At 43.8% G+C, this 25099-nt stretch overlaps 1 protein-coding gene across 1 annotated transcript; it reads right to left on the reverse strand.

Annotated features, from left to right (window-relative positions):
• Positions 1–6093: 6093 nt before the first annotated feature.
• On the reverse strand, positions 6094–19426 carry LOC124082576 (intelectin-2-like). The gene is made up of 7 exons (XM_046429027.1): positions 19354–19426; positions 17942–18052; positions 15770–16017; positions 14848–15006; positions 14205–14325; positions 11511–11614; positions 6094–6246 (listed from the first exon to the last, which is right to left on the reverse strand). The coding sequence occupies exons 1-7, from the start codon at positions 19409–19411 to the stop codon at positions 6094–6096; spliced, it is 954 nt and encodes a 317-aa protein (XP_046284983.1). The 5' UTR covers positions 19412–19426.
• Between the last annotated feature and the right edge of the window lie 5673 nt (positions 19427–25099).

The following is a 25099-nucleotide window of genomic DNA, read 5'->3' on the forward strand; positions in this document are numbered from 1 at the left end:
TCATGAGGGCAGAGCTCTCATGAGTGGGATTCATGCACTTATCAAAGAGGTCCTGAAGCTCCCTCTCACCTTCCACAGGGGAGTTCACAGAGGAGACAGTGAGCTATGCAAAAGCAGCCCTCACCAGACCCCAAGTCTTCCAGTGCCTTCACCTTACACTTCCCAGCCTCCAGAACTGAGAAATGTAAATCTCTGTTGATTTTAAGCCACCCATTCTAAGGTATTCTGTTGTAGCAGCCTGAACGGACTAAGGCAAGCACCCAATCACAAATCACCTTCCAAAGGTACAGAAAAAACAATGACAGAAACCAAGAGAAATAACAGATGATGTAACAAACTCAGGAATCCAGGTAATAGAGTTGTCAGACACAGACTTGGTGTTTGGTATGTTCAAAATAATAAAAAAACAAAGCACCTTTTTTTTTTAACCAGAATTGCCTAGACATTTTTATTTTTTATTTTGAGACAGGATTTGCTAAGTTACCTAGGGCCTTGCTATCTTACTGAGGCTGGTTTGAAATTTCAATCCTTCTGTCTCAACCTCCCAAGTCACTAGGATTATAGTCATGTACCACCACACCCAGCAGAAGACAAATTTTTAAACAAATAACTGAAAAATATGATAAAAACTGAAAATTTTAGTTTTATTGCAGAAATGTCCTGTTCTTAAGACTAATACAATTTAAGGAAGAGCCAGAGACTTTATTGTTGTTGTTTTGGTGCTGAGGATTAAATCCAGGGATTCACACCTGCTCTGCAGACACTGCACCACTGAACTACATTCCCAGCTTCCTCTGAGTCATCTTAATGTTAAAATAGAATTAGGGTGATCCCTAAGTACTAGCACCTCTGAGCACCTGCCAGGAGCAAATTTAAGTCCTCTCTGGAAGGCAAAAGTCATCATCCTCTCTGAAATGCCTCATTAATTACCAGTTGTCTCAATGACTATGATACACAAGATATTCTTGCTTCCATCCCCCTTCACTTTGGTCCCTATGTGCTAATAATGTCAGACGCATCTATTCTGCTCAGCCAGTTGGAATCAGACTTACATTCTCTTGTACAAGCCTTGTAATTATCTCCTGATGTTGCCATTATAAAATCTGCTGCTTACCCAAAAAAAATATATTATGAAATTGTTATGGAGAAAAATACATTGGTCATCCTTCCTCCTTCTGATTAAGGATCCCTGACCAAGGGGTGATAGGTGAAGGACTGCCTGGCATTGCACAATGGATACCTTGACCTTGAGATATTTTTTAGTTTTGGGGATTGAAGTCAGATGCATTCTACCATCCTACCCCAAGCTACATCCCCAGTCTCTTTTTTGAGACGGTCTCACTATGTTGGCTGGCTTTTGTTTCTCAACCACAGCACTATGGACATTGCAGGTCAGATAGTTCTTTATTGTGAGAAGAGAATATCTTTTGCAATATAAGATGGTTTGGGGGTGTGTTTGTTGAGGGGGGGTTGTCGGCGGTTGTCCTGCACATGAGCTAGGCACACCCCGTCAGCTTTGAGTAACATTGAGGACATTGAGGACATTGACCTGGCATCACACACTGTGCAAACCAATGGGCCTTCCCTTCACTGGGCAAGGAAGTGCCTCTGCTCTGGGCTTGGGCATCACCCAACGGGATTGGGCAGCCCCTCCTCTGAAACATCATCCCCTGCCTTATTTGGGTGGAATATTCTATCAAATGTCTTTCTCCTAATAAATAGAGGGGTTCAGGGTGCGCTATCTCTTGTCCTCTTGCCCAGGCCCAGTGCTGTCCAGTGTGGAGCTGACCCTTGAGGTTGCAGAGCCACCCCGCCTCCCACAATTGAGAAAAAGGTACTTTCATGTTCGTGTGGCCTTTTCATCACCTGCCCAAACCACGCAGAGTGACGCAGAGTGACCCTGATTCCATCACCAGTGTGGATTGTGGGCGATAGGTGTTGTGGTGCTTGTTGGTTTTTTGTCTGTCTGTCCCTGGAGGTTGAAGCCAGGAGTGCTTTATCCCTGAGCCACATCCCCAGTCCTTTTTATTTTAATTTTATTGTTTTGAGATAGGGTCTCACTACAAATGCTGAGGGTTTCTGGAAATTGCTGAGGCTGGCCTTGAATTTGAAATCCTCATGCCTCAGCCACTTGGGAAGGGAAGAGTGAGTGTCCTTGTTCTTGATGACTATCTCTCCCCACCTTGGAGTTACAAGACCTCCCCCCAAAACAGTCTTCAGTCACCACAGCTATGGTGCACTCTTCTACCAAACTGGGGAGAAATCCCCCTAAAACATAAAGATTAGTATTCTAGACGTTAATATGAAAATTTTTCCAATACTGATGTTATCTTGGCAATAGCTTTGTGACCACAACACAAGGAAGTACTTCCTAAAGATAACACAAACCGAGTGGACACGGTGGCACATGCATATGATTCCAGTGACTCAGGAGGCTGAGACATGAGGATGGCAAGTTCAAGGCCAGCCTCAGCAAGGCCCTATCTCAAAATAAAAAATAAAAAGGGGATGTAGGTCAGTGATAGAGCACCCCTGGATTCACTCTCCTCTATAAAAAGAAAAGAAAGGAAGAAGAAAGAAAGCAAAGTCATACTAACTATAAAGTAAAACATTGATGAAATGGACCCCGTTCAAATTCTGTTCATAGGGCACCATCAAAACAGTAACCAGATATGTGGAAGCTGAAGAGAATACAGGAGAAAGTGGGGGGGTCTCATGAAAATAGAGGGGAGACCAGTGGAGTAGAGGAAGGACGGGAAAGGAGGAGCGGAGGGAAAAAGGTGCTGTAAAGTGAAAGTGACCGAATATGTCATGTGCGTGTCGGAATATGTAGCACCAAGGCAACTAGTGTGTATAATACATCAAGAAAAATGGAAAAGGCAGTAAAGAGACCAAGTGGGGAAGAGAGCAATTTAGATACACATGGCACATCCTGCACAGGCCAGCCTGCCCCCCCCCGCCCACTCTGCCCCCCCCCCCTCTGCCCCAAGCATGTGTGCAGGCTGCTGTCGCCCAGAAACTCCCCGCTCCGTGTTGCAGACAGTGACTCTCACCCCAGCACACAGAGCGTTGGCTGCCCTCTCGTTATTAAACACCCAGAAATGGACAAACCCTGCAACAAATTCCACTGAAAAAGAAGATCCGCACAAGAGCCAAGTACTAAAGAGAGTGACTCTAGCAGGACACAGCCCATTCACATCTCTAATCCCAGCAGCTCAGGAAGTTGAGGCAGGAGGATCAACAGTTTGAGGGCAGCCTCAGCAACTTAGTGAGGTCCTACCCAATTTAGTGAGACTCTGCCTTAAAATAAAACTTAAGAAAGGACTGGGGATGTAGCTCAGTGGTAAAGTACCTCTGGGTTCAATCCCTAGTACCAAAAAAAAAAAAAAAAAAAGAGTGACTATAGCCAGGCCCAGTGGCACACACCTGCAATCCCAGTGACTCAGGAGGCTGAGGAGGAAGGATCACAAGTTCAAGACCAGCTTCAGCAATTTAGTGAGACCCTCAGTAACTTAGTGAAATCCTCCCCCAAAATTAGAAATTAAAAAGACTGGAGCTGGAGCTCAGTGGTAAAGTGCTCATGGGTTCAATTCCCAGTGCCTAATAATAATAATAATTAACAAGAACAACAAGGATAACTAGAGCATCTTCTTTTTTAACCAGACCAGGATGCCCTAAGCCAAAAGTTTAGGCCAAACATCCAAGCTGTAGGGATGGAGCCCCACAGCCCTGTGGCCAGTGGTTGGTACATTCCAGCTATGAACTTGGCCTCCAAAATCTTTCCCACAGTGTCTAAGCCATTTCATTTCCAACAGTGCACAAGGATTCCAAGGTCTCCGCATCCTGGCCAACACTTGTTATTTTCTGGATTCGTTTTTGTTTGTTTTTAAAGTAGCCACCCTCATGGGTTATGAAGTGGTATCTCACTAGAGCTTTGGAGTGCATTTCCATAATGATTAGTGGCGCTTAGCACTTTTCATGTGCTTTTTGGGCATTTATAGTCCTTCTTTGGAGAAATGTCTGTTTGAATCTTTTACCAAGTTGTGAGTTGCGTTGTTTGGGGTTGCATTGTTGAATTTTAGGAGTTCATATATGATAGGCAAATATTTCCCCACTCTGTGGTTGTTCTGCTCTGTTGATAGTGCTTCTAAATTACAGCACACACACCTATATTTGGGTACTAGGGATTGAACCCAGGGGCACTTTACTATTGAGTTATCAGTCTTTTTTATTTTTTGTTTTGAGACAGGGTCCCACTAAGTTTCTGAGGCTGGCCTCAAGCTTGTGACCCTCCTGCCTCTGCCTCCCCAGTTGCTGGGATTACAGGCATGTGGCACCATGCCCTGCCAGATGCACAAAATGTTTAATTCTCATGAAGGCTGTTTAGTCCTTTCCTTCTTTAGTTGCCTGTGTCATTGGTGACAAGTCTGAGGAATCATTGCCAAACTCACTACTATGAAGACTTTGACCTGTTTTGATCTAAGAGTTTTATAGTTGTCGGTCTTACGTGTAGATTACGGATCCATTTTGAGCGAATTTCTGTGTGTGTGCTGTTAGGCAAGGGTCTAGTTTCATTCTTTTGCCTGTGGATATCCTCTTTTCCCAGCACCATTGGTCAAAAAAAGGTCCTCTTCCCATTGAATGGTCCTGGCAACCTGGTTCCAAGTCATTTGACCATAATGTGAGGGCTCATTTCTGAGTTCTCTGGTCTATTCCATTAGTCTCTGTGCCTGTCTTTATGCCAGTAGCATATGGTTTTGATCACTGTAGCTTTGTAGCACATTTTGAAATCAGGAGGCGTGGACTTTGAAATTAATTGCCAAGAGTAACTAAACTATTTTCCTGGATTCTATGAGCCACTCTAGCAAATTATTGAACCCAAGAAGGATGTCTCCCAGCCAGAGAGGAATGATTGACACATAGAGTAGTGGAGATAAGGAAAGGCTGATTATAAACATGGTGGCATTCTAGAGGAAAACACAATAAAATGCCAAATATTTAACCAAGGGCCCAAACTGATGTCATCCCATCCTACCTGTACTGATAACCCAGTGGGGATGATTGGGTCACTTGGCCCCTTTTGAACAAGGCTCTGAAGATGGGATCCCAGGAGGGTTAGCCACTACCCTAGGAGAGGCATCCTCAGAGGCCTGCCAGCCCCATCCTTCCTTAAGGAGAATACCACCACCAAGGCTGTCAGACACCAGATATGGATATTGGGTGTCTTTGTCACACACCCAATCCCCCACACAAAAAGACTATTTTCTTCCTTAGGAGTTTCAGGTAGAGGATGCAAACTGAGCAGTCCATATGGGTAAGGTAAGAAGGAGCAGGACAAAAAGCCTCCTCCCTGCCGTTTACTCCTCTGGCTATTTTAAAGGGTTACCTGAAGGGTGTTGGGGGATGTCATATTCCCCTGTCAGGATTCCTAAGCCCTAGTAGTCTAGGCACGGAAGTGGTGGAAGTTGAATAGTTCAGAGCAATAGACAGTCTTTTGGAATCTCCTGCAGTGCTTTACTCCCTACGTAAAAAGATCCTGTGTTAATTCAGGAATACTCAGAGGTGAAGTAACGGGATTGTGAGCACTGTAACTAATCAGTCCATCCTAGTCTGTATGAACTGACTGGGCAGTAACTGTAGGTAGGAGGGGCATGGCTGGAGGAGGTGGGTCACTGGGGTCTAGTGACCCTAGAAGGATCTTCTTCCCAGAGGCCCCTTCCTACTCTATTCACTTTCACACGTGTGTCTCCCCCACTCCCCCCACCTTCTGCCATAAGTGGAGTGACTTCCCTCCACCACACCTTCCATCATGATGTTCTACCTCACCTTGGGCCCAAAGCAATGGACTTGATCCACTAGGGACTGAATCTGTGAAACCATGAGCCAAAATAAATTTTTCTCCTCTAAGTTGTTCTTGACAGATATTTTGGTCTCAGGGATGCAAAGTCGAATAACACAAACACCAATCCCTGAATTAGTATGATTTATTCTTCATTCCTCTACTACTAACATTCTAGTTCCTGGGCAATTGGTTCTCCATCCTTGGGACCACATCCCTGGGAGAAGAGCTCTGGGTCCCATAGTCTGAAGTTCTCAACGATAGAAGAGAAGCACAGCTGCCTCTGTTATCTCCCTGCTGTTGCTGAAATGCACCTGAGTTCCATATCCATCTGCGTCAAAAGCAGAGAAGTCTCCACACTGATTGGGATTACTCTCTGGGAAGTATCCTCCTCCACCAATGCAGTGCTAGAAAATAAGAAGAGAAAGAGGTGGTGATGAGAGGTCTGCCGGTGAGTCCAAAGACCTTCATAGCCAGGAGAAAATGTGGTCCTCCTCAATTCTCCATTGACAGTGTTGATCTATTTCTCCCATGAAAACTTCTTAATCTTCAGCTTTAGTGACACACCATCTCCTCCTGACTTTCCTTCAACTTTTCTGCACATTCCTTCTCAGATCCCCTGGCTGGACTCTTCCTTCATGAAATCCCTAAGTGCTGCTCCCTTGAAGGGGGACACATTTCCCTCTCCTTTATAGGATTCTGATCCTCTTTGGCTACAGTTTTAATTGCCGGGAGCTGCTACATAGGAGATGAGCACATACTGTTAGCCTTGGGCGATGGAGGTGTGGAATTGGCTTCTGGTGTGTACAAAGCAAGTGGACCTCACCTCCACTCAGCAGGGGAATGAAGCTCTGGAGATGGGTGTCCCCCAATGAGACTAGGCTATACCCCCCTGAAACCCAATCACTTTCCTCATTTGGTGGAACTTTCTCAAGACTCCTCCTCAATAATTAGGGCTTCAGAACATGCTCCCCTCTCTCTTTTTGTCTGCCTCTATTGCTTCCCTTGTGGGAGTTGGGGCTGAGGAACCATTGCTGAACCCCAAGAAAAGGCTACTTTCTGTGTCTGTGTGATTATGTAATAGCCAGCCCAATTCACCTGGAGTGACCCTGACTGATTTAGTTGCGTGTTGCAACAACTAACAATTCACTGATGGCCCCAAAGCTCTATCCCCAGTCCATTTGTTTCTTGGGCTCAAACTCTATCACTGGGACCTCTCTGAAGGCACTTCAAGCTCCCCCCAACCAAAACACAGTTAATTACATCCAGACGTCATTTAACAATGGGGACACTTTCTGAGAAATGCATCTTTGGGCAATTTTGACACTGTGTGAACATGATAGTGTATTTACACAAACTAAGATGACCATGGTGTCACAGGTAATATAATCTCCTGGGACCTCTGTCATATTTTCAGTCTGTCATTGATCAAAATATTGTTATGCAGCAGTGTATGACTGTGTATCCTTCACTGACCCCAAACCTGTTCATCATCCAGAAACCCTAACTTAATAAATGATATTCTCTTACCCAAATGAAAATGATGAGTTCATTCTAGATTTGTTGTCTTTATATCATCTGTGTTCAACTGGACATAAGTTTATAATCTTTGGAATTCATCAGTATCTCCTGTTCCTCCTGTCAGCACTCCCCTATTTCAGGCCTGAACTATTGCAACCACCTCAATATTGGTCTCCTGGTCCTTAATCTCATCTCATTAGAATCTGTCACCACTTTGCTACCAGCATGATTGTCACAAAAATGATCAAGTTGATCTTCCCTTAGTACTTTATTGGCTCCCATCATCTATAGAATAAAGTTCAAAATCATTGGTGTGATGTGAGGTCCCTTCCTAATCCAGTCCTTGTCACTACCCCCCATACATCTCATGCACCAAAACTGCAAAACAGCTTGCTGCCCCCTTAATGCCACATGCCCTCTGAAACACTGATGATTCTGAATACATTATTCATTCAACATAAATTGCACTCATATTCATGAAGTTCTATCTATGCATCTCTCAAGAGTCATCACAGAAGTTACCTTTCCTGCAATCATTTCCCAGACACCCCCATCAGAGTTAGGTGTTCTTGTAGGCCCTCATTGTTTGTTGTTGTTGTTGTGTTGTTTTATTTTGTCTTATTTTTGGTGCTGAGGGTTGAACCTCAGAAGATGGAAAGATTTCCCATGCTCCTGGATAGGCAGAATTAATATTGTCCAAATGGCCACACTACTAAAAGCATTATAGAGATTTAATGCAATTCCTATTGAAATCCCAATGACATTCTTCATAGAAATAGAAAAAGCAATCATGAAATTTATTTGGAAAAATAAGAGACCCTAAATAGCTAAAGCAATCCTTAACAAGAAAAGTGAAGTAGACCTTAAACTATACTACAGAACTATAGTAACAAAAACGGCATGATATTAGCACAAAAATAGATTTGAAGACCAATGGTACAGAATAGAAGATACAGAGACAAACCCACATAAATATGGTTATCTCATACTAGACAAGGGTGCCAAAAAAATTCACTGGAGAAAAGACAGCCCATTCAACAAATGGTGCTGGCAAAACTGGAAATCCATATGTAACAAAATTAAACCTCTATCTCTCATCCTGCACAAAAATCAACTCAAAGTGGATCAAAGACTTAGGCACTAGAATGGAGACCCTACGCCTAAGAGAAGAAAAAATAGGCCCAAATCTTCACCACGATAGCCTAGGATCTGACTTCCTTAACAAGTCTATTAGAGTGCAAGAAATAAAATTAATAATCAATAAATGGGATGGATTCAAATTAAAAAGCTTCTTCTCAGCAAAGAAATAATTAATAACGTGAGGAGAGAGCATACAGATTGGGAGAAAATCTTTACCACATGCACCTCTGGTAAAGTATTAATCTCTAGGATATATAAAGAGCTCAAAAACTTAACACCAAAAAACAAATAACCCAATCAATAAATGGGCTAAGGAACTAAACAGACACTTCACAGAAGAGATACAATTGATCAACAAATATATGAAAAAGTGTTCAAAATCTCTAGCAATTAGAGAAATACAAATCAAAAGTACTCTAAGATTGCATCTCACTCCTTTCAGAATGGCAATCATCAAGAGTACAGGCAACAATAAATATTGATGAGGATGTGGTGAAAAGGTGCACTCATACATTGCTGTTGGGACTGCAAATTGGTGCAACCACTATGGAAAGCAGTATGGAGATTCCTCAGAACCACCATTTGACCCAGCTATCCTACTCCTCAGTTTACACCCAAAGGACTTAAAATCAGCATACTACAGTGACACAGCCACATCAATGTTTACAGCAGCTCAATTCACAATAGCTAGACTATGGAGCCAACCTAGGTGTCCCTCAATAGATGAATGGATAAAGAAAATATGGTGTATAAACTCAATGGAATATTACTCAGCTTTAAATAAGAGTAAAATTATGGCATTTGGCAGTAATTGGTTGGAGTTGGAGAATATCATGCTAAGCTAAATAAGCCAATCCCACAAAACCAAAGGCCGAATGTTTTCTCTAATATGTGGATGCTAATTCACAATAAGGCAGGGGCACTAACATTTCCTTTTTTTTTGTCTTTTTTGGAACTGGGGGTCGAACCCAGGGCTTTGTGAATGCAAGGCAGACTCTTTGCCACTGAGCTACATCCCAGCCCCAAGCTACATCCCAGCCCCAAACATTTCCTTAGATTAGGCAGAGGGAAGTGATGGGAGAGGAGGGGAGGGGATGTGCGGACAGGAAAAATAGTAGAAGGAAACAGTCATTATTACTGTTGGTATATATGTGACTACATGAGAAATTATATCCCTTCTATATATGATATATCAAAGTGCATAAATGCATTCTACTGTCATGTAAAACTAATTAAAAACAAATAATTTTTAATCAATAATTATGAAAATTATTACTAATTTCTATATATCAATTATATTTACTTCCTAAGAATGTGAATCTTTAAAGTGCAAGATTTAAGAGAACATTTAATCAAAACCAGAGTTCTCCAAATTAAAGCTGTATGATAATTCAAAATATAAAAATAACAAATTAAAAATTCATTTATATAGTTCAGGGTTCTCTGACTGGACCTATTACCAATAACATATATTGTAACACTTATATGGTACTCTCTACACTGGAAAGTAAACTTGGTTGTATTTTCAAAGGACAATTGAGAGATATGACTTGTTTAGAGGGTACTATTATAAGATATAAAGATATTTTAAGACCGTCTCTCAAGAAGGGATTGGAAGTTCTCTTAATTTGTCCATTTTGCATTCTAGATGTAACATTAAAATGGATCAACTAACCTACATACTATAAAATTGTTAAATGATCAGGGAAAGTGCTTCATTTTCATTTGTTATTAGGTCTAATCTCAATCACTCTCATGAAACAAGGCCTTAATAAATCACCTATTAAGGAAAAGAAATTAAGGAGACCCCCCTCCCCAACTTAATACAGATAAGAAAGAAATCAGGGAGATTTTCGGAAGATCCAAATACATATATTGAAATATTTTAGAACTTATGCCAGATGTTTGACCTCACCTAGAAAGATATTATGCTATTACTTAGCTAAACTTTAGCCTCCAATGAGGAGGCCACCCTAAAAGCAGTTTGGGGGAAACCTACATCTTGCTCATGCCCCAATAGCACAAACTCTCAGCTTCAAAAGGCTTTCGAGGGTTGTTCCTGAATATAATCCTTACCGTAACTCCAGGTAACAGAATGTTTTACCCCAAAGGCTGAGCATACAGCAATGGTACATTTGAAACCTCAAACCTTATTATTGGTCCTAAACAGCACAGGATGCCTGTGCCTGTACAGGAGGTCCTAAAGCCCTGGTGCCTGAGACTCAGCAAGGAGGAAGGAAAGTCACATTCTCATATTGATATATGTACATGCTCACATAAAGATGAGTACTCTAGATGTTAATTTTTCCAGTATTAATGTTATATTTGCAATAGCCTTATGACCTCAACACAAGGAAATATTTCTTTAAGAAAGCAGAAGTTGAGTGGACACGGTGGCACATGCATATAATTCTAGTGACTCAGGAGGCTGCAACATGAGGATAGCAGGTTCAAGGCCAGCCTCAGCAACTTAGCAAGACCATGTCTCAAAATATAAAGGGGATGTAGCTCACCGATAGAGCATCCTTAGATACACTCTCGTGTATAAGATAAAAAAAGGAAAGAAAGAAAAGAAGGAAGGAAGAAGAAAGCAAGCCAAAGCATACTAACTATAAACTAAAAACATTGATAAAATGGACCCCATTCAAATTCTGCTCATATGGCACCATTAAAAGAGTAACCAATATGTAGAAACTAAAGAGAAAAAGGGGAAAGTGGGGCATCTCATGAAAATAGAGGACAGACCAGTAGAAAAGAGGAAGGACTAGGATAAGAGGAGGAGAGAAAAAGACAAAGTGAAAAGTGGTCAAATTATGTCTTGTGAGTGTAGGAATATGTAGCACCAAGGCCAACTGGAATGTATAAACACACCAAGAAAAATGGAAAAAGGAGAGTAAAGAGACTAAGTGGGGAAGAGAGCGATTTAGATACACATGGCACATCCCACACAGGCAGGCACATGCCCCCCGACCCACGCATGTGTGCAGGCTGCTGTCTCCCAGAAACTCACGTGCTCCGTGTTGCAGCCAGTGACTCTCATCCCAGCACACAGAGCGTTGGCTGCTTTTTCATTATTAAACACCCTGAACTGAACAAATCCTGCAACAAATTCTCCTGAAAAAGAAGATGCAAACAAGAGCCAAGTATTAAAAAGAGTGACTAGAGCAGGACACAGCGGCGCACATCTGCAATCCCAGCAGCTCAGGAAGTTGAGGCAGGAGGATCCCAAGTTCAACACCAGCACACCAATGTAGTGAGACCATCAGTAATTTCGTGAGATCTTATCTCAAAATTAAAAATTAAAAAAAGACTGGACCTGTAGTTCAGTGACAAAGTGCTCCTGGGATCGATTCCCAGTATTAAATAATAATAATAACAACAACAACTAGAAGCATTTTCTGTTTTAACCAGATGAAGATGCCCTAAGCCAAAAGTTTAGGCTACAGCCAAACATCAAAGCCCCACACCCTTTTGGCCAGTGGTTGATGCATCCCAGCCCTGACCTTGACCTGAGGGAACCTCTGTCATCTGGAGTAAGAGGCTGGAACTCACAGAAGACTTGTTTTCCTAAAGATTGTGGGAGAAATTAGACTGTTCAGAAAGCTCACTAGGCCCACCATGGTGGTGCAGCCTGTAATGTCAGTGACTCAGGAGGCTGAGGCATGAGGATGGTCAATTCTAAGCCAGCCTCAGCAACTTAGTGAAACCCTGTCTCAAAAAAATAAATAAATAAAAAGAGCTGGAGAGATAGCTCAGTAGTAGAATACCCTTGGGCTCAATCCCCAATACCACTAAATAAAAAGAAAATAGAAAGAAAGATCGCTATGTAAAGTTGAGCAGGTTAAGCGATTGTCAGATGCAGCCACCTGTTGCAGTTGACACCCATCTCAGCCAGTGACCATGGGCTTGTCTTCCCAGCATCACCTGCCTTCCCACTGTCATTAAAGTCAAAGCAAACAGTAGGGCGCAGCAACCAGTGTGGCCAAACTAGAAGGTTCCAGCGAGGGGTGAAGGGAGATAAGAAAAATAAAGACTCACACACACACATATGATTTTGAAGATAAAGCTGGGGTCGGGTGGAGTGCTGCTCTCTGATGGAGAAGCAGGTCTGAAGAGTTACTCCAGCAATCTCCATTTATATATGTCTCATTATCAGGTTAAAGACTCTGCGTGAATTATTCTTTGTATTCAGGAAAGTTAAAGGACTAGAAACACTTATGCAGCTTTTCCACAGCTGCAATGTGCAATGTTAGGAGCTTTGTGGAGTGCTCCTAACATTGCACATTGCAGCTGTGGAAAAGCTGCATAAGTGTAAAGGTACTGTTAAGAGTACAGGCTCAGGAGTCACAGAGCTGGTGAAAACATTGTGTAGTCAGCAAGAGAGTTCCTCTATTCCCGGGATCTGTGTGCCTGAGATCACTGTGGAAGTTGATAAGACTCGTACACAGAGCCTCCTCATGCAGGGCATTCCCACAGCAGCTAAGCATCCTGTGCCCTGGCGCAGAAACATTCCAAGGCACCAGGCATGCCACAGTCATGAGGTTATCAGAGACTCCCAATCTCAGACACTGCTCTCCCATACTGTCACTGCTCTCCACAGTAGAAGAGTGGTAGCTCAGTGGTAGGGCTCTTGCCTAGCATGTGTGAAGCACTGGGCTCAAATCTCAGCACCACATATATAAATAAATAACATGAAGGCCCATTAACAAACATACAAAAATTTTTTTAAAGGCAATGGCTTTTGATTTTCTGATCCGAGACTTAATTTCTGTGGTTTTATTATACTGAAAAAAAGTCTTTTTTTTTTTTAGAGTAGGGGGTATCAGGGATTGAACTCAGAAGCACTTGAACTCTGAACCACATCCGCAGCCCAATTATGTATTTTATTTAGGGACAGGGTCTCAGTGAGTTGCTTAGTGCCTCACTTTTAAGAAAATTAATAGCTATCCTTCAAAATAAAAATAAATCTTCACTGGATTCAGTGTTGCATATCTGTAATCCCAGTGATTCTAAAAGCTGAGGAAGGAGGATCATGAGTTCAAAGTCAGCCTCAGAAAGTTAGCAAGGCCTCACTCAGTGAGACCCTGTGTCTAAATAAAGTATTTAAAAGGGCTGGGGGTGTGGCTCAGTGGTTAAGTGCCCCTGGTTCAATCCCCAGGACCAGAATAAACAAATACATAAATAAAAATAAATCTTCCTCACCACTTTGCTAGTTCTTTCCTGTAAACATTAGCCTTTGCCTTTTCTTAACTATTATAAGAGGCTGCACAGGGAGGTATTTAGGAAGGCTGGGTTTATGCCCTATAAAATGGAGAAAATTGTAATCCTAACCACATAATTTTCTTGTATGTAATGACACGGAATCATGTCAAATTCCTAGGAATGAGTCTGACATATTATAACAGCTCAATAAGAGAATACTAGCTTTTGGTTTTTTGGTGGTGGTACTGGGGATTGAATGCAGGGCTGCTCTGGCACTGAGCCACATCCCCAACCCATTTTATTATTTATGTCTTTCTAGGTTATTGAGGCTGGCCTCAAACTTGCAATCCTTCTGCCTCAAGCCTCCAGAGTAGCTGGGATGACAAGTATACACCTCTGACCCTGTCTAGCAGTTCTTTATCATTGTTATTTACCCTCTTTCCCTCTTTCACCAGGAGTTCAAGAAAGGACTTCTGATTGGACTTTGGGAGCAAACACTCACTTTGTCCATTAGGTGAGTAGTAAGATGCGGTTTTCTGAGCATCACCAAAGTCATAGACCACAGGTATTGCTGGGCCATTGTCATTCCAACATTTCCCTAATCCATACTTCACTGGGTATTTCTGCAGGAACCAAAAGGAAAAGTTTTGTAAGGACAGTAGATAAGCCACCATTTTGGACAGGAAAGGGATCCCCTCCAGTCAACTGTCATTACTCAGAAACCAGTCTTAATAATGACGACTCCTTCTCCCCATAGCAGGATCTCCCCAAGAGTCCCAAGTCCTCTGTGTCTCTTCCTCTTTCTTCCCTCTCTTCTCTCCCTTAGGCCTCTTCCCTTGCCCTAAGCTGGGATATCGCCATCTATCTGAGCTGGTGACTCATGCTGGGTTCACAAAATCTGACTATTCCAATAACTTAAGAAAATGACAAAGAAATCATGCAAACACACAGATGTACCTGTGCTCACACACACCCACTTGTGGTTTCTGGGATATGCATGATATTGCAGTGAACTCATTAAAATATCACTCAAATAGAAGTGGCTTTGATTTTCCCAGCCACTCAATCATGACATGGCTCCAGAGAGCTGATTTGTCTCCCGACCCCATATATTTAAGTGCTCCCCAGCCAGCAGCTCTGTGTACCTGGTAGAGGCCAAACAGATTATGTCCCAAACGCTCAAAGAAGCCAGACATGGTGCGGTACCTCAGCAGAGAGCTGTTCCGCCAGTTCTTCATGGGGCTATTGTTGGGCACATGCCAGATGCCCAGGTCCGCAGCTTGAATGTCATAGTAGCCAGGGTTCTGGAAAGCAACCAACACTGAGACTGACCAGCCCAGAATGTCCCACAGGGGCAAAAGACACACATGGGCTCCCTCAACTGAGCTGACAGTCCTGGGCTCCAGGTGGACAGATAGCCAGCCGTGCTCACACACACACTCACTTTCAGCAGATCATGCCTGACCACCACCCCGCTGCCTAATGGCCTTGTGGGAGGAAGCTGGGATATTGCCATCTATCCAAGCTGGTGACCCATGCTGGGTTCACAGAATCTGAGTATTTCAATAACTTAAGAAAATGACAAAGAAAGCATGCAAACACACAGATGTACCTTTTCAAAATCAGGGGGTGGCTCTGTGATCTTAGGGGTCCGTGGAAAGAGAGAGAGATACTAGAATTCTTTATTCTTATATAGGGGACACACAAGGGGAGATTCCATGGAACATTCTATCCCAAAAAGGGCAAAGGGGTAGGATTAGAAAGGAAGAGGAGTGTGTAATTCAGCTCCATCAGGTGACACCAACCCCTGGAGCCACACCTTCCTTATCCCAGTGGAGGTAAAGCCCAATGTATTGCGGGGTGCAATAACTGTTCAGTACCCCTTTACTCAGGACTTAAGGGTGTGCACACAGCTTCTGTTCAGAGAGGCTCCCGACACTGGGATGCAAGACATTAATTATTTCTCTTCTGCTCCAGCCCCATGTCTGCAGCCCCCCTCCCAACCCACCTCCTGCATGCTGTGCCCCAGCCACACTCAGGTCCTCACCCTTTCCCAGTGGCACCCACCTTGTAGTCGTCACTGGTGGCCGCCTCTGCAGACCCGAAGGTGTTGTAATTGGCCCAGTTGCCGTCCCCCTCTGGGTAGTCTGCTCTGTTGCCCTGCTGGCTGGACCACCGATCGCCCACCGTGCACTTCCCAGCCATGTTGTTCTCCTGTACACTGGCCACCAGGGTCCAGCCACCACCCGCAGAGGCCATGTCACAGAAGGTCTGGTAGACGGCACCATTCTTGGCCCGGAGGAAATACAGGCCATCTGTGGAGAGAACCAGCCCAGAGCCTCCCTGTCTGGGAGCTCCTGGTCCATCTCAGTCCTAAGACCAGAATGCCCTGGGAAGCTAAAAGTGTATTCTGAAGGTTCTCACACTGTTCACTTATCTCCATGGGGAGAATAAGAATCCTCAATGGGTATCTCGTGTTTCTTCCCTTCTAAAGCAGAGGTGTTGACCACCATTGTTCTGTGCTCTTAGTCACACAGGTGACACACACCATCTGGCAGCGGAGTCCTGCTTTGTCAGGCACACCAGAGGGTGTAACGGTGTGTCACCAGACTTTTGGGGTACATCAGACCTCACAGTCCTTCCCTGCCTCATGCCCTCCCACCTCAATCTGATGATCCATCACCCCCAGACACATATTATCCTTCAAGGCTCTCCTTAAACTTCTCTGAGACCTCTTCCCTAAGACTCCCACCAGACAAAGCTGATGACTTCCTCCTTTGTCCTCCCACTCTGCATTGTCCTAACACTAATTCTTCTCAAAGAATTTATAAATCACATAGAGAAAGATAGTTTAGAGAGTGCCTCCCTCTGGACAGGAGAGGCCAGAAATCCTCATGAAGCCTCATCTCAGCAGAGATCAGAATGAGGCCCCTGGACTTCTCAGAGCACATGCCTCCTGCGCTTTAATGTGGGACTCAGATTCTCCAAATTCAGAGTGGGTCTCTTCTCCACAACCTGCAGGAGGCTGGTCCCTGACAGCACCTGGCACATTTCTCCCTTGGCCCCAGAGGCAGCTCACTTAGATCTTACCAGAAAGCCCATGATTCCCCCCCAAACCATGGCAACTTGGGAAGCTTGTGAGGGGCTCCTACGTGGTCATTCCTCCCCACCCCCCTGACTTCCATGGAAGCTGTCGCTGCTCGGCCGTCAGGACAGTTCTCATTGCCTCCCAGATTCTGAGGAGGTCTGAGGCTTTCTGCTTCATCTTAACTGTACCCCTTAGGGTTCCGTCACAGCCTATGAGATTGCTTAGCTGCAACACAGATTGGCTCCTCAGCAACAGAGCACCCCGTGACCCACGTCACATCGTCAACCGGCCCTTTCTCCTCGGCCCACAGGACAAGGAATCAGAAAAGCTGACACCTTTGCTAATCTTGATCTTGCTGTTTCTGTAAGAAACTACCTGACTCTACAAAGAGCTCATTCGTTTGCTTTTTCTTTCTTTTTTTGGCCTTGAACTTGTGATTCTACCCCCTCAGCCTCCCATGTCACTGGGGTTATAGGCATGTGCCACCGCCACCAGCTTGTTTCTTTGCTGGCCACATTTGTCAGCCTGCTTGACAAACTAACTACACATAGAGATGTCACCTGGCCAGGCACAAGAAGATATTGATGCTCTGGCTTCTGCTTTGATGGACTAAGGAAGTTCTATGTCTCAGCTTCTGGAATCTCACGCTTTGTGCCGTCATCCCTGAACCTGCAGCAGACTAACTCGATGGTTTACAAGTAGAGGAGGATCTTAGGTCATCACAGTTCTTGCCACCACCCAAGATCACTGGCAAACTGCATGTTCCCTGTGTTCAAAAGATCATGTGTCTGCATGGAACACAAACGCCTCAAAATTCCCACCAGAGTCTGGTCACAGTGGTGCACAACTATAATCTCAGCTATTCCAGAGGCTGAGGCAGGAGGATCACAAGTTCAAGACTAGCTTGGGCAACTTAGTGAGACCCTGTCTCAAAATAGAAGAAACTAAAAAAGCTGGATTTTTAGCTCAGTAGTAAGAGTGCCTCTGGGCTCAGTCCCCAGTGCAGAAAGGAAGAAAGACCCACTGGAAACCTCTTTGGGGTGAAAAATGGAGCCAGAACAGATTCTGTTCCTCTTGATTTCCATGACTAGGCTGTGTTGCACTAAAAAAGGTTCTTCAAAGAGAGAATGCTGGGTTGGTTCATTACTTACCTCTTGCTTTCTGGCAAGTTTCTTTGATTTCCTTGCAGCTTCTAGGCAGGGAAGAAAAGGAAGAGGCACATTCTTCGTCCTCCCAGAACATCTCAGGAGAATGGGTCACTGCTAGAGAACGTGAGAACAGTTCTCATTAACAGGTCTGGTACCACTGAGACCGTCCTTACCGGACATTAGTTTCCACCTCTAGCCCACTGCATCAGCTCATCACTGTTCTGAAATTCCAAGAAGTCAGGGACTGTCTGATCCAGAAGCTAGCACAGGCTGAAGAGTCGGAGTCTTCTACTCAACCAACTTTACTTAAATCCTTACTGTGTGCACCCCCCAGACACTGGGCACTCAAAGACAATTTGGCACACTTCTTCAAGAGATTGCATCCTAGAGGGAGGAAGGACACCAAGAGGGACCCAACTGAAACTGAGTAAGGAGAGGCCCACCTGTGGGGACAGGAAAAGACAACTTGCTGAGAAAGACCAGAAGTAACTCAGAGCAGGTTGATTCTTATAGAATGAATAGGAACTGGCTATGAGACAGGAAGGAAAGGGGAGAGAACACTCCAGAAGGCATGCAAAATAGCATGAGTGGATGACCAAGCAGAGACCCATCTGCTGAAACCACAGGTCAGTGGCCTCCTTGGCTGGACCATAAGATGTGATGGGGTTGAAAACTAAAGCTGAGAAATTAGCAGAGACCAGTGGGGAAAGGGCCTTGTTTATTGCTCTAAAAGCACAGAAATGAAGTCAAGCATGGTGGCTCCCACCCGTAATCCCAGCCTCTCAGGAGGCTGAGGCAGGAAAATCATAAGTTTGAGGCCAGCCTCAGAAACTTAATGAGACCCTGTCTCAAGATGAAAAACTACAAAAATGGCTTCAGATGTGCTCAGTGGTAAAGCATCCCTGAGTTCCATTCCCAGTTCCACAAAAGAAAAAAAAAATGTCATCAATAAACTCTTCTTACTTGTGGACGGCAAATGAAATAGTGTCTGAAAATGTGCCTTTTCACTTGGCGATGGAATGAACTGAAATAAACAATAGACCAAATAACACTGGAACACATCACCATCATGTCTGTCATGAGAAATGGAACAGGAAGGATGGAAGTTAGAGGAAGATTCCTGACACCTCGGGCTACCAGCTCCCTCTACAGATCCAAGGCCAAGGCCACAGGAGCCAGAGCAGCTGGGAGAGGACAGTCTCTGTCTCTGCCCTGACCTCCTTGCAGCCAGACCCAGGAGAAGCCAGAAACCTGCCCAAGTCCACTTCTCAAGCTGGCAGCCACAGGTGTGTTCCGTGCACCTCCACGACTCCTCTTCTGGCCCAGGGCTTTAAAACCCAGCCCAGCTCTACTCCCTGTGCTGCGAGGCGCCCCAGAGGGGACAGAGGGAACTGATGCTCCTTGGAGTGATTTACCTGCGCTGCACCATTCGGTGGCCACAGAGAGAAACAAAAGGAAGCAGAGTCTGGTCATTGTCCTGTAACGAGAAACAAGAGGCCAGGATCTCTGACTGGGCCGCCTTTGTCTTCCTCCCATTCTTCCTCCCTGACTTTGCTGAGTCAGGAAATCTCCAGTGGAAAGTGATCAACCATCTGGAACTCCTGAAATAGCCTCCATCCCTGTTGACCCCAATAAACACCCAAGGGGCCATGGGCTCCTCCCTCCCTGAGACTGACACCAGACCTGAGCTGGTGTCCTCACCCTCCCCCACCACCATCCATGGATCTGTCTCACACTCAGAAACATCTTCCTAGCCAGGCACGACAGCGTGCATCTGTAATGCCAGTGACCTTGGAGGCTGAGGCAGGAGGATCCCAAGTTTGAGGTCAGTCACAGCAACTTACCAAGAGCTTGTCTCAAAATCAAAAATAAAACAGACTGCAGATGTAGCTCTGTGGTAAAGCACCCCTGGATTCAACACCCAGAACCCAAGAAAGAAAAGGACCTTTCCCATCCACCCAAGTAGCTCCCACCTTCCTGCCTCACAGACCACAGAAGCTGAAAGTCCTTCCAGGTGGAGACTCTGCAGAGGGTCCTGATGTGGGTGAGGTGCTGAGCCCTTTTATGGGAAGAACCAAACCACACAAGCCCCGCCCAGCCCCAGCTGCTTGCCCCTCCCCCTGACACTCTTCCCTTTGAAGGTACCAAAGCTTTATTCTCTGGAAATGAGATGAGATGGGGGATGGCTGGAGGAGCAGGGAGCTGTGCTCTTAGTCACACAGGTGACACTTACCATCTGGCAGGGGAGTCCTGCTTTGTCAGGCACACCAGAAGGTGTGTCACCAGACTCTTGGGGTACATCAGACCTCACAGTCCTTTCCTGCCTCACGCCCTCCCACTTCAATCTGATGCCCCAGCACCCCACACACATATTATCCTTCAAGGCTCTCCTTGAACTTCTCTGAGACCTCTCCCCTGAACTCCCACCAGACAAAGCTGATGGCTTCCTCCTTTGTCCTCCCACTCTGCATTGTCCAAACACTAATTTATCACACAGATCTCACAATTCCATTATTTAACTAATTTTTTTATTTAGAAATTATTTAAAATTTTAAAATGTTGCAAAAATTAAAATAATACAAAACACATATATATCCTTTACCTACATTCACCTGTTCTGAATATTTTACCCATTGGCTTATCATTTATTTATTCTCTCTTTCCATACACATACACATGCATGCACACACACTCACTTTTTTTTTTGTCTGAACCATCTCACAGTAAATTACGTACAACATGGACCTATAGCTCTAAATAAATATGTCTTTTAACATGAACATTTAGCCCTAAATAAATGTCTTCTAACAATACAATTATTCTCACATACAACCACAATACAACTAACACTTTCATAGCATTGGGGTTTTTTTTTTGTTGTTGTTGTTGTTGTTTGTTTGTTTGTTTTGTTTTGTTTTGTTTTGTACCAAGGATTGATCCCAGGGGTGCTTAACCACTGAACCACATCCCCAGTCCCCTTTCATTTTTTATTTTGATACAGGGACTTGGTAAGTTGCTGATGCTGGTCTTGAACTTGCAATCCTCCTGAGTTCCTGGGATGACAGATGTGCACCACCACGCCCCATGTATCATTAATTCTTCAGCATAACTGATATTTCTCTGGGGTACAACAGCCCAGAGGTTATGCGGGCTTTGTAATGGCACTCAAAGTTCTCCGGCTTTCATCCCCTCCCATTCTAAGGAGACTCCTGGTCCTCTTTGAAACCCATAATTCCCAGGGGATGTGGGCTAACAAACAAGAAGTCTCCGTTCTACACAAACCCCAGCCCCCCTGAGTCCTCTCAGTGCTGCTCACTCTGAGTCCTCTCAGTGCTGCTCACTCTGAGGCCCCAGCTGACCACTGACGGTGTGACATGGTGTCCTGCTGCCTCTGATGCTGAGCCTGGAGTGGGGGAACGTTGCTGCTCTTCAGACACTGCTTCCTCTTCAGCACCAGCACGTCTCATTGTCATCCCAGGCACAGGAGCCACCCACCTTGGTCAGTGCGGGGGGAGCAAACCGGCCGCTCTGTCCATGGCACCAAAGCAGGACTTGCTGTGCATCTGGGTGACCTCAGGGAAACTGTGTTTTTCAGTGTTTCTTGAATATTGCTCTCTCTTGGACCCAGATAGGAGTCAAAGGAGGTCAGGATATGTGGGGACAAGTGCAGGGAGTACTGCATATGTAGCACATGTTAGGGGCACCTGAGTGGCAGGCCACTCCCCTTGTGCTAGGCATGTGAGCAGCAGGCCACTTGCCCCCTTAGGCACAGGCCCCATGTTTCGGTCCCTGGCTTGCTCCATGGCCCGCTCCTCCATTGCTTGCCCCAAGGACAGTTGGCCAGAAATTCTATTGGTGGCTGCCTGTAACCTGCTTAGCTACTGCCCCAGGGTATACACATGGTAACTGCAAAATAAAATCAGACCTGCTTCCTGCTTCCTCTCTGGAGGTCTTGATTCATGACTCCAGAGCCACACTCTGCTCTACCCAGTTCCATGGACCTCCTCGCTGGATGAAAAAGAGCCTACGCAAGGACAGAGGTCATGGCTCTGGTTTGATCCCCAGCATTAAAAAAAAATCATTAATTTAATGAAAGAAACTGACTACAACTGGTACTAAAACATACACAAATGTTACATATGGTTCATCCAAAAAACTTTCTTTTCTGTTTTTTTTGTTTGTTTGTTTTTGTTTTTTGGTGTTTTTTTTTTTTTTGTGTGTGTGTGTGTGTGTTTTCAGTATTGAACCCACGAGTGCTCTGTCTCTGAACTACATCCCTAACCTTTATTTATTTATTTATTTTGAGGCAGGATCTCACTAAGTGGTCCAGACTGGCCTCAAACTTGCAATCTTCCTGCCTCAGCCTCTCGAGTCACTGGGATTACGAGTATGCATCACCACACTAGCTCAATAAATTTCTAAAAAGAAATGAAAAATGTAAAACTCCTGGTAGGGGTGTGACTCAGAGGCAGAGCACATGATTAGCATATGTGAGGCTGTGGGTTTAATCTCCAGTAACAAAAAAATTAAAACAAAAATTTAAGCCAGGAGTAATGGTGTCCTGCCTGTAATCCCAGTGATTTAGGAGGCTGAGACAGGAGAATTACAACTTCAAGGCCAGCAATTTAGTGAGATCTTATCTCAAATTTTTTTTTAAAAGCTGGGTGAAAGGATGGCTAGGGATGTGACTAAGTGGTAAGCCACTTGCCTAGCATGCATGAAACCCTGGTCATTAGTACTGCAAAAAAAAAAAAAAAAAAAGAAGAAGAAGAAAAAGAAGGAGAAGGAGAAGAAGAAGAAGAAGAAGAAGAAAATAAAAAGTTCTCCGCTTTGCTCCATTACCCCACGCCATGCTTCCACCATCGGATACTCAGGTAATGTTCTAATACACACAACAACCAGGTGTTTCCCACTGCTTTCAGGAGACAACGGAAGGGGCAAAACAATCCAGAGAAAAACTCCAGCTGCCACAGTCAGATGGTAAGGAGCAGAGGAGGCCAGGACGGTGGCACACACTGTGATCCCATCACCTGGGGAGCTGAGGAAGGAGAATGGCAAGTTCATGGCCAGTCCTGGCAACTCAGCAAGGTCCCACCCTCAAGACAAAAAATAGAAGGGGCCTGGAATGTAGCTCGGTGGAACACAGCTGGGTTCCATCCCCAGGACCCACCCCCAAAATAAAGTAGGTGAGAACCAAGGTCCTGACTGAAAGGCAGATTCCCAGGAGAGACCCAGGCCTCCTCGGGACTCCTCGGTCACCCTGGGGACGGTGCTGGTGGATTTCCAGCACCAGAACCAGCCATGCCCAGGAAATGTGAGTCCAGGAGCCTGGAAGAGAGAAGAGCTCACCCTAGACCATGGGCTTACAGATGTTCCTTATCCACTTAGTACATTTCTTTGTAAAACCTAGAATTTTTCAATTTCATTTTTAAATATCTCTGGAGTTAATTTTCTTGTATGATATTAGGTGAAGATCTAAACTGATGTTTTTCTATTTTCAAATTTCTTTTCCCAGTGTTATTTTTTTCCTATCATAGTTAATGCTTTCATAGGCATTAAATACAGTCTTAGGGTCATTTTAATTGTTTTTACACTGGTACTATGGTAAGAGTGTGACTCAGAAGCAGATTATTATCCCTTAATAATATATTTTGATTCTGAGAAAGGCTAATATCCACATTCACATGTATATAGTATTTATTATGTAAAATCTTATTAAATGTTTACTTGCTATTCTTCTCTGTATATATATCTCCAAATAACTTTAGAAATCAATCAAAAATTCCTCTTTACCATATTATTCAAAGACAGCTCCCATTGACTCCTGATCACATATGTATAAAGAGGGTTCTGGGTATAGCTCAGAGGTAGAAAACTTGCCTAACTTGCACAAGGTCCTAGGTTCAATTCCCAGCTCCACAAATAAATGAACAAACAGAAAGAAGAGTACATATATCCTGAGTTGGTTATTTATTTACTTTCACAAAACTGCTAAGCATTTAATATTTATCAAATATTCTTTGAAAACAAGATTTTTAATCACCAAATATTCAGTTGCATTAACTTTTTTTAGTAATTTAATTGTCTCATGGTTGAACTGTTAAGCTATTTCCAAGTTTTTACTATAATAAACAACACTGCACTAAACATTCTTATACATATATCTTTTATTTACACATACAATTATTTCCCAGACATAAATTTCTAGAAGTGAAATTTCTGGGCAAAATAGTATGAACACTTTTTGAAGTCATCTTTATTGGTCTGATAACCTGTGCCAATTTTCCTTCCACTAGAAATGAACAAAGGCCAGTATTAGTGTATCAAGGATATATTTTGATGAAAAGACTAGAAAACCTTTTCATAGTAGATTAACTAGGTAAGGGGATTACTTGTCACAAAACAAAAATTCCAAGTGTAGGTCAGGCAGGACTGGTATGGGAATTAACAATGTTAAAAAGATATTTTTCTACTTTGATCTTACTGTTTCTCCATCCTTCGTACATGATTTTTAGCTTTCTGATCACAGGATAACTGTGGTCTCTCCAGGCATTATATTTGTATTCCAGGAAGAAAGAAAAAGAAAGCATCCCTAGCTAGTACAGAGGCTAGGAATATTAATATTCGCTACCAACATTAGAAGAAAGGAAGGGAAAACAGAGGTTTGAATGATGAACTGAGTTTATAGCCAGAAATTATAATTTACTGATTTTTGTTCACTTTCAATTTTTTTAAAAGCAAACTTATAATTTGCACTTCTTTGTTTATTAATGAAGTTGAATATTGGTAACTATTTTTGGCCAGAGGGGGGTAATGAGGATTGAACCCAATGGTGCTTTACCACTGAGCTACATCCACAACCCTTTTTATTTTTTATTTTAAGACAGGGTCTCACCAAGTGACTTGGACCTCACTACAGTGTTGAGATTGGCCTTGAACTCACTCCTCTTGCCCCAGCCTCCCAAGCTGCTGGGATTCCAGGCACATGCCACTGTACCCAGCTTCAAATGTTTATGCTAATATGAACCTTGGTTTTTCTATTTATTTACAAATCTCTGTTTATAGATCTTTTTCTTTATATGGTTTAGACCTATTATTTGTGTGTGTGTGTTTCTAATTTCCTCATTGGATAGATCATCTTGAGCAGATATCACCATTTTT

Source organism: Marmota monax, unplaced genomic scaffold (genome assembly GCF_021218885.2).
Source record: "Marmota monax isolate L192 unplaced genomic scaffold, Marmota_monax_Labrador192_F-V1.1 WCK01_AAM20220418_F8-fsc00145, whole genome shotgun sequence".
In the NCBI taxonomy this organism is placed as follows: domain Eukaryota; kingdom Metazoa; phylum Chordata; class Mammalia; order Rodentia; family Sciuridae; genus Marmota; species Marmota monax.